The sequence below is a fragment of the Cervus canadensis genome, chromosome 6 (assembly GCF_019320065.1).
Source record: "Cervus canadensis isolate Bull #8, Minnesota chromosome 6, ASM1932006v1, whole genome shotgun sequence".
Taxonomy (NCBI): domain Eukaryota; kingdom Metazoa; phylum Chordata; class Mammalia; order Artiodactyla; family Cervidae; genus Cervus; species Cervus canadensis.
In genome coordinates this window covers 47,164,808-47,177,940 of record NC_057391.1, presented here as the reverse complement: position 1 = coordinate 47,177,940, position 13,133 = coordinate 47,164,808, and the positions used below count along the sequence as shown (strand labels likewise).

General features: G+C 38.7%; 1 protein-coding gene across 8 annotated transcripts in view; it reads left to right on the top strand.

Annotated features, from left to right (window-relative positions):
• Positions 1-13,133, top strand: part of FAM81A (family with sequence similarity 81 member A) — a 79,826-nt gene that overhangs the window by 42,966 nt on the left and 23,727 nt on the right. For all 8 annotated transcript variants that reach the window (XM_043471811.1, XM_043471813.1, XM_043471808.1 and 5 more), the window contains exon 4: positions 3,003-3,121. In XM_043471811.1, the coding sequence (XP_043327746.1) occupies positions 3,003-3,121 (119 nt within the window). The remainder of the gene's footprint in view (positions 1-3,002; positions 3,122-13,133) is intronic.

Genomic DNA, 13,133 nt, shown 5'->3' with positions numbered 1-13,133 from the left:
CGTAAGTCATCCTGGGTGAAGGGTGAAGGAGGGTGGGTGTGCCTTATGTGGAGGAGAGCAGTGCTGTGCAGGGAAGGAGCCAGGAGTAGGTACAGATATGGTTACAAAGGTTGGGAAAGGTGAGCTGAGCCATTCATGACCATCGATGGCCAGGGACACTCCCCAGATAACAAGGGGAGAAAAGGTAATGCTTGGTAACTTGATTAAACCAGGCCAAACAGGGGAAAGGAGAAAGGAAACAACAACAAAAAGCAACGTAAATTGTAAATATAAAGTGAGATGTAACGATAAGGTCCTGCTGTATAGCACAGGGAACTATATTCAATATCCTATGATAAGCCATAATGGAAAAGAATATGAACACGTTATATATATGTGTGTATGTATTAATATGTATAAATATGTATATATGTATGTTTGTATAACTGAGTCACTTTGCTGTGTAACAGAAATTAATGTAACATTGTAAATCAACTACAATTTTTTTTTTTTAAGTGAGATGGAGGGACAAACAAACACAGAAAGCAGCGTAACGTCATGATGGAGAGCACAGTCAGTGGATCCAGACTCCTGGTGCCAATCCCAGCTCCCTCATGTGTTGACTGTGGCTTTGGGCAAGTTACTTGACCACTTAGAGATTTCATCATCTGTGAAATGAGAATAACAGTCCCTCCTTCCTAGGGTGTTGCGAAGATTAAACGAGTTAACATACCTACAGCACTTAGAACAGTGCCTAGTGTAATTAGACCAAGCAAGTATTTGCTTTATTATTTATCAAGTATAGTAGCAATTTTAATATTAGGTAAGATGAAGCAATATTGCATACCTAAATCAGATCAGGAAGGTTATTATATAATGGCCATGGCCACTTTGATCTTAAATCTGTATGTGCCAAATAAAATGGCAGCTAAATAAAGTAAACGGCATTACAAATGAAAGGAGAACATGAGGAAGACATTTTACAGTGAGAGAATTCAAGATCTAGTAGGCAAAAATAGGTAAGATTTAGAGAAAATGAATAATGAGTACTTTCTTGGTGGTCCACTGGCTAAGACTACTCCATGCTCCCAGTGCAGGGGGCCTGGGTTCCATCCCTGATCAAGGAATCAGATCCCACATGCTGCAACCAAAAGTTCACATGCTGCAACAAAGACCAGGTGCAGCCACATAAATAAAAGCTTTAAAACAAAAAAAGAAAATGAGTAATGGAATCAGGAAACTCAGTCTAATATGCAATATTGAAACTTTTGTTCTTCGAGTAGTTTTTTTTGCCTGGAACTTTTGAAAAATCAGTTATATGTGACAAAGAAAATTTTAATACATTAAAAAATTAGTTATATTACAGACCATAATTTTGATCATAAACTAATACAATTAGAAATAAATAATAAAAGTGATGAAAAGAAAACTTGAAAATGAAGAAATTCTAAGTAATTCTAAAGGTACTTAGATATCCTTAGACCAAAGAGGAATTCAAAACTGAAATTAAAAGAGTAAAAACACTTTACACCCAAACTATGCACACAGCAAATGCTATACTAAAGGGAAAATATCTTCATTATTAGGGAAGAAATAGTTAAAGGAACGTGGTGCTCATCTTTTAAAATTTAAAACCAAAAGTTAAAAAAGAAAGCTAAAGAGAATTCATAAATACTTAGGCTGACATCAGACAAATTGGAAATTTTTTAAAAAATGACTGAAAGGGGAAGAATACTCTGAGAAGTCAAAAGCTTTCTCTAGAAAGACAGAAAGAGAGTGGTTAGTGGGGCAGGGAGTGTGGAGGACAGAATGTGGGGAGTGGAGGAGGGAAGGGAAAGAAAGGGATGAGCAAAAGGATAACGAAATGTTCAGAGAAACATCTGATAGAGGCTTTTGCTTTTGAGGGATCTCCTGTCCCTCAGATCCAAGTTTTCTTGTCTGTCTCTCTTTAGTGCTTCAGTCTCAGATTCTTTGCTGGTTTGGCAGGCAGCATTGCAGCATGGTTGGGAGCATGGATTCTGGAGCCAGGAGGCCTGGGCCAGTCCCAGCTAGCCACTTGCTCTCCAGATGTATCAGTTCAGCCGTTGGTGCCTCACTTCCTGGTGGATAGCACGGGGATCCTGAGGGTACCTCCCTCATAATTCTGTGTGGATTTGTGCATATCAGCATGTAGTGCGGCCCCAGGCTCCTCCCAGGACGTGCTCAATAAACTTCAGGGGTGTCCTCTTCATCGCCATCATTCCTTTGCAGATTTCCCGGGATGGATGCTCCTTGAAGTCATGCTTTTGTGCTGGGTCACTCCATCTTTCAGCAGTTCTGCTTTCATTTAATGTCTTTTCTCTGAGATGCATTCTACCATTCCAGTATAAATATTGTTACCGAATAGGTACTAGAAAGAATCATTAGCATTTGTTGTATTTACCGTGTAGTAAGCATTGTGCTAAGTGCTTTATATGCATTATCTTATGTAATTTCCCATAAAGTGGCCTTAAGAGTATAGTCACCGTTACTATCAACAGATGAGGAAAAGGAAGCTCAGAAAGCTCTAGACACTTGCTCAGGATGACACAGCTAGAGGGACTGACATTTGAACTTCTTTGTCTGCTGTTACTGTTTGCCCCTTTTTCTTGATTTATTACTTCGCAGATTTAGGGATTGTTTGCCTAAAACAATGACAATCAAAAAGCACACTGGAGTGGGGTAAGACCTCTGTACCACCTTCCACGAGTCCAGGCTCCTAGTCTCAGCTTTGCTTCTGCCTATGGTGGGAGATCCATCCAGTCACCTGACATCTGAGTCTCAGTGTTTTTACTGATAATTGCAGGACCTTGGTCTGAGTGACATCTCTGAGGTCTCTTTCTAAGCCCCTGGTTCTCTGTGGATGTGTACATCAGGTGATGCTTACCAAGGAGCCTCTTCTGAAAGGAGATAAACATTCTTATTTTTGCCAGGAGTATCAAATGCGTCTGTGGTACCTTGTGAGTTCCCGGCTGACCTCGTTGGTGTTTTTGTGTGTTGCCCAGGTACTCCAGGAGCAGATCCGTGCCCGGGACAACATTAGCTACGGAACTAATTCTGCCTTAAAGACCCTGGAGATGAGGCAGCTCTCTGGCCTGGGAGATCTCCGGGGAAGAGTGGCCAGGTGGGTAGTCAGGTATTTGTATCTCTGTGTATCAAGAGTGATTTTCCATCAACTTCATTTTAATAGGGAATATATTTATGAAGCGCCAAAGCAGAATCTTTGTCTTCTAGTACATTGTCTCCTTTGCCCATAAAATCTACTGGTGGAAGTTAGACCTTGTTTTGAGTAGCCCTGATTCAACTGTACTTCTGTAGTTGGAGCTGTGTGTATGGGAGGTGATGAGCGGAGGGCTCAGTTGACCTGTGTTATTTGCTAGATTAATGTTATATTTATTGAGCCCAATAATACAGTGTTGGAACTTAAAGTTTGTGTGTCTTTTTTTGGAGGGGGGCGTTTTACATATCTCATTTATTAGCTAAGATGATCAGGACTAACTGATTTAAAAAATTTTATTAATAAAGTAAATCTAACATCTATTTTTTCTTATTTTAAATTAATTTTTATTGGACTATAGTTGCTTTACAGTAGTTGGTGTGTCTTTTTAAAATTTCACTTTCTCTGAGGTATGGCAGAAATCAACACAATATTGTAAAGCAATTATCCTTCAATAAAAAATAAATAAAAATTTTTAATCTTTTCATTATTCTTTTTTACTACCTTTTCTGAAAGTATTGGTCCATGGTAGATTGTACACTTGAAAAAGAGACGTTTCCTCTAAGGTAGTAGGAAGAGTGCTGTTCCAGGGACTCACTACTGAAAAAGTGCCCCATGGACTGACCAGCAGCGTCCCTGTCACCGGGGGCTTGTCAGAAATGCACAGTCTCTGAAGCATTCTCGGGCCTCTTCTGCCCTCTGCTGATATTAAGAGTCAAGCATGAGTGTACACGGGAGCCGTGGAGTTAACAGGCAATTTGAATCAGCTTGCCGTGAAAGTGAGGGTGGTCTGCAGAGTGGGGAGGAAAGGATCCAAGGTCTCTTTGGACCAGGCAGGGTTTTAGGGGGTATTTGTGCCAACAAAACTTAAAGGACTCTGAATATTGGGCCTGTGAATTCAGGTTTGCTGGATGAACGTCAGTCTTATAGCAGAGGGCTCCTGGTTGCCACTTTTGTGTGATTTCTCTCCTCATCTGGGTGAACTCCAGTCTCTGTAAAGGCCCTTGGTGACAGACACCCCCTTGACCGCCTTATGTCTCTCTCCCCTTGCACTGTATTTTTCAGCAGTAATCAACTGCTTGTTATTCCCTGATTGGATCAGGCTCTCCTACATCTGTGCCTTTGTGATTGCTGTTCTTATACCTGCCCTCTCCCCTTCTTTTCTAATTTCTAGTCAGCCTTTAAAGTTCAGCTTGAGTTTTACCTCCTCCAGGAAGTTTTCCCAGATCCCTTTCTCCTGAACTTACCTACCACTCTCTGTGCTGTTGAGTCTCTCTGTTACCTTGGGGTGGAGTACTTTATCTTTTTGTAACCTCAGTGCATAGAACAGTCTCTGGAAGACAGTAGATACTCAATAAATGTTTATTTGGATGAATTAAAGATTTGGAAAATCACTGTTAACTGGACTCGAAGCTTTTTTTTGTGGAGATCAGCTGAAAAGAAACCCCAGCTCAGTTATACCTCTCAGAATTGGGAGGATCTAAAGAGCTTCAGAGCTGCAAGGCAGAGTAGGAACTTCAGAACTCTAGAAATTTTCCTAGTCACTCGAGTTGCAGATAAGGATTGAGTGAGGTGATATATGGAGGAGGCTTAGTGTGTACGTGAGATGGAGTGAATATAGAGCAGATAGGACTTGTTATTGTCTCAGGGGCAGTGGCCATGAAATTATCCTTGCAACACTGGTTCTAATTACAAAATGGAGAAATTGTTTTGAAATACTTTCAGGAATTTTACATTTTTCCTCTGCAGTTTCTTATTAACATCTCTACCCAGCTTGTTCCTTCTCTGTAACAAATGCTTTTACTCTGAAACAGTCAAAATAATGTGTTGTGAGCACCACATATTTTTGCTTTATTTTGTGGCTCTATTCATCTTTCTTCTGGAATGCTAATGAGACTTTGATTGTTGAAACAAACTCATGTGAAATAATTCCTTGGGAAAGTTTTAACTTTCTTGCTATAATTGTGTCATGGTGTTGAAAGGATATGAACTCTTTAAGTGATAGTCTTGGATTACCAGGCTGCAGTATTATTTCAGGTTTTAGTCTATAGTGTTCATGGATCCACTGGTGAAGTAATTGATACGAAACAGACCCTGATAACCTCCCTGGAGAGCCAACAGGAAAGAGCAAAGATAATTCTCTACGGAAATGATAGACACCCTTACTTCACTAAGCAGAACACACCTGAGCAGGACTCTCTCAGAGTTTCCCATTCTTCCCTAAGCCAAAGCCTGGAGTCTAGCTTTTCTGTTCCTACTGGGACATTTGGTCCATTTTTTGGCTTACCATCTTTATTTGTCCAAGACTCAGTGGCTCCCTCCACTTTCTTCTCTGAGATCTGTTTGCATGGTATCAGAATTTTAGAGGAAAAACACCTGTGTACGGAGGCAGGCGTGCAGGTTCCCTCAGATTAAGTCCAGGTGCAAAGAAAAAAAAAACAGATTGGACATCATCAAGTTAAAATTTTTTGGCTGTTATAAATAATGCTGTTATGAACATTCACATGTGAGGTTGTGTGGTTATATGTTTTCATTTCTCGTGGATGTGTATACCTAGGAGTATAGCTGTTGAGTAATATGCTTTGTATATATTATAACTTTTACTAAAAACTGGACGTTTAGGTAGTATATTGTAGCAGTCCTGGAAGGTGATGCCCTTGGGCTTGTTTTTGTTTGTTTGGTTAAGTGACTTAGCTGCACTATGTTAGTGATGTCTGTTTCTCCCACAACATGAAGCCTCTCACATCAGGATTGATGCCGATCCTCAGAGGCTGCACAGTCAGCCTGTGATGATAGCAGTTTTCACAAGGCTCTCTGTGACCATCTCTTTCCTTCACATTTTATTTAAGCTGCCTGCCTCTGTTGGTAACACACCCAAATCTTAGGCTCCACTGATTCCTTGCAGATTGCTCTGTTTTTTTCTCTCCTTTGGTTACTTACTTTTTTCTTCTTTGCAATTTAATCATTTTAAAAATTGCTTTTATTGTATTATTATACAACCCAGTATCCCCAATATATTTCTTTTTTAAGTTGTAGTATAATTGATTTATAATATTATGCTTGTTTCAAATGTATAGCACAGTGATTCAGTTATACATATGTGTGTATATATATATGTATATTTTTCAGATTATTTTCCCTTACAGATTATTACAAAATATTGAGTATAGTTCCCTGTGCTATACAGTAGGTCTTGTTGGTTATCTATTTTATATATCTCGATGCATGCGTGCTCAGTCATGTGGGATTCTTTGTGACCCCCATGGACTATATATAGCCTGCCAGGCTCCTCTGTCCATAGAATTTCCCAGGCAAGAATATTGGAATAAGTTGCCATTTCCTTCTCCAGGGGATCTTCCCTACCCAGGGATCGAACCTGCATCTCTTGAGTCTCCTGCATTGGCAGGCAGTTTCTTTACCACCTGAGTCCCCAGGGGCGCCCTATTTATATATAGTAGTATATATCCATTATGCTCTACTGTTTTTGACAATGTCCTAGGATGTAAATTGCTGTATAGTCTGATTCAGTTAAATCATCACCAGCATTTAAGGGCTAATGATGTATACATATAATAATTATATATAATAATTACCATAACATGGATGATGGGAAATCAGTGTTTTAAGTTTCATTGCCTTTGTTGTTTTTCAACTTTACATTAGCTTTATTGCTGTTGATTGAAAGAGATCAAACTGGAACTAGAGCTCATGCAAATGCCTTTCACTGCAATTTAATAACTAGCAGAAAGCAAAGCCAAACCCCAAAACCCAAAGCACTCTATCAGTATGTATGCATTCATGGGCACCTGGGAATTTAAGTTTGTTTATTTATTTATTTATTTATTTTTTGTCATACATTGATATGAATCAGCCATGGATTTACACGTATTCCCCATCCCAATCCCCCCTCCCACCTCCCTCTCCACCCGATTCCTCTGGGTCTTCCCAGTGCACCAGGCCGGAGCACTTGTCTCATGCATCCCACCTGGGCTGGTGATCTGTTTCACCATAAATAGTATACATGCTGTTCTTTTGAAATATCCCACCCTCACATTCTCCCACAGAGTTCAAAAGTCTGTTCTGTATTTCTGTGTCTCTTTTTCTGTTTTGCATATAGGGTTATCGTTACCATCTTTCTAAATTCCATATATATGTGTTAGTATGCTGTAATGTTAACTTATGGCCATGGTTACCAGTTGGCTGGGTGCGGCGTTGCACATTACGATTTGCTTTCGCCCATGGCAGAATTAAGCCTAGCCTACACCAGCCTCCAGTAAACCTGCCTTATCTGCATGCAAGATGGACACGATCTGTGTTCCAATGGTATGACTATCTTGCTGCCTTGTTTATACCCTCTGTAGGGACAACGGATATCATGGTTAAGGTAGAGGCCTTAACTAATTTTACTAAACAGGCCCTCTTAGACAGTAGTAAAGCCATTCAAGCTTTGAACGAAGAACAGATTCAGATGAGGAAGGCAGTAATTCAAAATAGGATGGCATTAGACATACTCACAGCAGCCCAAGGAGGGACTTTGGTGAATGGTGTGTACATCCCTGACCTGTCTGAAGATGTATCTGCTGCCTTGGAGGATATGCAAAATCAAGTGAAAGCCGTGTCTAATGAACTGTTGTTATAGCAATCTTGATCATACTGCTTTGTGGGCCCTGCTTCCTACAATGCCTTGTGAATTTTGTAACCCAGAGGTTGACAGCATTCTCTCATGTGGGTGGCAGGAGGGCTAAGGTACAACATATCTCAATAAATGATGCTTGTTATGGAAACTAAGAGCATCAAGAGGGGCGAATGAAGAAGGAATTCATAGGGCCTGGACTCCATCTCAGGCCTGTCTGTGCTGATCGTGCGCGGCCACTTCTCCAGTGGACTCTGAACTCTGTGCTTAGCGCCTGTGGGAATGACAATGGAAGGATAAGACCCCGCTCTGGGCAGGGGAATCTTGAAGAACAGACACTAATCACCCCTGCCTCTGGACACTATCTATCAGAATGTAAGCACAGGCTTATCAGTTATTAACTATTTGGAATGTAACTGCGGGCTTATTGATTATTGACTGTTTGAACACATAACACGTGAATGATGGGGTTATTGTAGTTGTATTTACCCTTCCTTTGTTTATGTAAGTCTCAAGGGAATTGGGGTAGTGGGTTTGGACACATGGGGTATAAAAGATTTTCACAAATGCTGGTCAGGGTCCTTGGCTAAGAGGAGACTCTGCCTGGGGCCCGCCGGTGTAATAAACTGCACTCCACTATCAAAAAAAAAAAAAAAAATTTATTTATTTTTTAATTGAAGGATAATTGCTTTACAGAATTTTGTTGTTTTCTCTCAAACCTCAACATGAATCAGCCTTAGGTATACCTATGTCCCCTCCCTTCTGAACCTCCCTCCCACCTCCCTCCCCACCCCACCCCTCTGGGCTGATACAGAGCCCCTGTTTGAGTTCCCTGAGCCATACAGCAAGTTCCCATTGGCTATCTATTTTACGTATGGTAATGTAAGTTTCCATGTTACTCTTTCCATACACCTCACCCTCTCCTCCCCTCTCCCCATGTCCATAAGTCTATTCTCTATGTCTGTTTCTCCACTGCTGCCCTGTAAATAAATTCTTCAGTACCATTTCTCTAGATTCCATATATATGCCTTAGAATACGGTATTTATCTTTTTCTTTCTGACTGACTTCATTCTGTATATTAGGTTTTAGGTTCATCCACCTCATTAGAACTGACTCAAATGCATCCATTTTTATGGCTGAGTAATATTCCATTGTGTATATGTACTACAACTTCTTTATCCATTCATCTGTTGATGGACATCTAGCGTGCTTCCATGGACATCTAGCTATTGTAAATAGTGCTGCAGTGAACAATGGGATACATGTGTCTTTTTCAGTTTTGGTTTCCTCAAGGTATCTGCCTAGGGGTGAGATTGCTGGCTCATATGGTGGTTTTATTCCTAATTTTTTAAGGAATCTCCATACTGTCTTCCATAGTGGCTGTATCAGTTTACATTCCCTCCAACAGTGCAAGAGTATTCCCTTTTCTCCACATCCTCTCCAGCATTTATTGTTTGTAGCATTTATTTTTGATAATGGCCATTCTGACCGGTGTGAGGTGATTTCTCATTGTAGTTTTGATTTGCATTTCTCTAATAATGAGTGATGTTGAGCATGTTTTCATGTGTTTGTTAGCCATCTGTATGTCTTCTTTGGAGAAATGTCTGTTTAGGTCTTTTTCCCTCTCTTTGATTGGGTTGTTTGTTTTTCTGGTATTGAGTTGTATGAACTGCTTGTATATTTGGGGAATTAATCCTTTGTCAGTTGTTTCATGTGCTATTATTTTCTCCCATTCTGAGGGTTGTCTTTTCACCTTGCTTAGTGTTTCCTTTGCTGTGCAAAAGCTTTTAAGTTTAATCAGATCCCACTTGTTTACTTTTTATTTCTGTTACTCTAGGAGATGGGTCATAGAGGATCTTTTTTTGATTTATGTCATCAAGTGTTCTGCCTATGTTTTCCTCCAAGAGTTTTACAGTTTCTGGTCTTATATTTAGCTCTTTAATCCATTTTGAGTTTATCTTTGTATGTGGTGTTAGGAAGTGTTCTAATTTCATTCTTTTACATGTAGCTGTCCAGTTTTCCCAGCACCATTTATTGAAGAGGCTGTCTTTGACCCACTGTATATTCTTGCCTCCTTTGTCAAAAATAAAGTACCCATAGGTGTGTGGGTTTGTTTCTGGGCTTTCTATCTTGTTCTGTTGGTCTGTATTTCTGGTTTTGTTTCAGTACCATACTGTCTTGATGACTGTAGCTTTGTAGTATAATCTGAAGTCAGGAAGCTTGATTCCCCCAGCTCCATTCTTCTTTCTCAGGACTGCTTTGGTTATTCGGGGTCTTTGGTGTTTCCATATGAATTGTGAAATGTGCTGTATGAAGGGGACACAGGTTTGATCCCTGGTTCAGGAGGATCCCACATGCAACTAAGCTCGTGTGCCACAACTACTGCACCTGCACTTTTACATACTATTCTGTCACTTGTTTCTTCATGACAGTATATTGTGGGCCTCTTTCCAGTATGCACATGGATCTGACTTACTTTTTAATTAGATATGGGATATTCTGTTCCATGTATGTATCATAATTTAAGATATTTAGCCACTCCTGTATTAATGGAAATGTATGTTGTAGCTCCGATACTTTGACCACCTGATGTGAAGAGCTGACTCATTGGAAAAGATCCTGATGCTGGGAAAGATTGAGGGCAGGAGGAGAAGGAGAGACAGAGGATGAGATGCTTGGATGGCATCATCGACTCAATGGACATGAGTTTGAGCAAGCTCCAGGATATGATGGACAGGGAAGCCTGGTGTGCTGTAGTCCGTGGGGTTGCAAATAGTCGGACACGACTGAGTGACTGAACGACAACAATGTTGTAGTGTTTGTGTTTCCAAGTGAGACAAAATATGGCAGCCAAGCTAAAGCTGGTGCAAATCTGTGAGCCGTGGGCTTTAGGATCATTTTGAGACCTTTTCAAGTAACTTCTTTAAACAGAGTCTGTCCCTTGAACTGCTTTGTGAAGATGATGAACTGGTATGATGTAAATTTCCATGTGACAGATTTCCAACCTGACGAATTTCCATCCAATAAGCTGCTATTTGAATTGGAAAATAATATTTTTTTGTTTCATGGTAATTTAAAACTTCAGATTTCCCCAAATATAATTTAGATAATGTTTTGCTTAAAAATTTTGAGCTCAAAATTAAAAAGAGGGGTCTGTATTTGATGTTGTTTTTAAGCATCGTTTGTGAGTGGGGATGATTTTGAGGACTAAATGAACTAACATTTAGTTCGTGCATAAATTCATGTTTAATTCATGCATAATATTATGCGTCTTGGACAGTGCATGGTACATAGTAAATATTCCTTATAGTCATACATTGGCAAGTATTTATTGAGCCCCTCCTACAAGCAAGGCAATGTGCTTGGCACTAGGGTTTTAATGATAGAAAAGGCAGTTGCCCTTCTTCTTTAAATGTGGTTTATATTCCTTCTAATAGGAGAGATAGACATTAAGCAAATTGTTGCAAAATAATTATTTATTTCACTTATGATTCTGGTTTGTAGATTTTGGGGACGTTTCTATAGAAATAATCACATCATCTGCATATATTGGCAGTTTAATTTCTTCTTTTCTGATCCTCATATCCTTAGTCTCTTTTTTTTGTCATCTTGTACTAGGTAAAATCTTCAGTACAGTTAATTAGAAATTGTAACAATAGGCATCTTTCTCTTGTTTTCAACTTTAATGAGAATACTCCCAGAGTTTTTCCATTTTTTGGATGATGATTAATCATGGATTCATCAGATTCAGGAAGTTTTATTGCACTCCAGATTTACTAAGAATCTTTATAATTTGTATTGAGTTTTCTCAAATGTTTTTGCATCTATTCAAATCACAGATTATTTTTCTCTCTTAATCTGTTAATGTAAATTTAGCAAGGTGGTTACTTATATTAAGGTACAAAGATCAGTTTCCTTACTATAAACCAATAGGAAACAACTAGAAAACATACTTAAAATGAAGATGTTATTTAAAATAAAATCAGAGAATGTATAATAACTAGGCATTTATCTAACAAAAATTGTTCAAGACTTCTTGAAAATTAAAAAAAAATTGGTTAAGAAATAAGAAGAAAACATAAATAAATAGAAACAGGTATTATATTCAAGGTTAGAAAGTCTTTAATATATTTAAAAATATCAGTTTTCACAAATTAATCTTTAGAATCAATGAAATTCCAATTAGATTCCAGAGTGTTATAGAGAAACTTGATAAGATGATCCTAATGTTTGTGATCAGAGTTAAGAGTCAGAATCATTCAAGATACTTATGAAGGTGACCAAAGAGGGGAGAATTACCCTACTAGATACCAAGACTTGCTATGAAACTGTAGTTATTAAGATGTTATGTTGGTGGCTTAGTGATAGAGAAATTGAACAATGGAATAGGATAGAAAGTCCAGGAATTGAATCACACATGTATGGGACTTTGATATATGTCGTAGATGGCATAGCAGATCCGTGGAGAAAGGAGAGACTGTTAAGTAAATGGAGCTAGAAAATTTATTGTCCATTTCAAAAAAGATTCATTTTTTTCCCTATCTCATACCAGATGATTAAAGGACTTAAATGCTAAACATAAGACTTAAAACTTTTAATAGAAACATATAGAGAAATATCTTTTAGACCTTTTGGTAGGGGAGGATTTCTTCTTGATATAAAAGGCATTCAGAAGTTTGATTATGTTAAAATTTAAAGTGTTGCTCATCATTCTGAAATAAGAAAATGAGAAGTTACAAATGGAGGAAGACATTGTATAGTAAAAAGTTGTATCAAGAATATATGTACAAGTTAAGAATAATGCAAACAATCCAATGTAACAATGGGTAAGAGACATGAACTGACACCAAAGAAGAAACAGATATGGCCAATAAACATGTGAGGAGATTCAGTGTCATTGGTTGATATTGAAATAAAAATTTTAAAAAGCAGCAATATATGCTTTCTCACTCCCAGTAGATTAGCATCTAAAATATCTGAAAATGCCAAGCATCAGAGAGGGTGTAGGTGCCCAAGATCTCTTACCTATTGTTAGTGGGAGTATAAACTAGTGAGGTCTGATATTGCCTCTCAGTGCTGAACATCCACATACTTTGAGATCCATCAGTTTATGCCCAAGATAAATTGTTGAACTTGTACCCCAGGAGGGTATGTTCATAGCAGCATTGTTCAAAATAGCAGTCTTGCAATAACCCAAAGTGCCCATTAGTGGAAGTTTGGAAAATAAATTGTAACAAACAATAGAATGTTATTTTGTAGTTAAAATGAGTAATTACTGTAGTGTT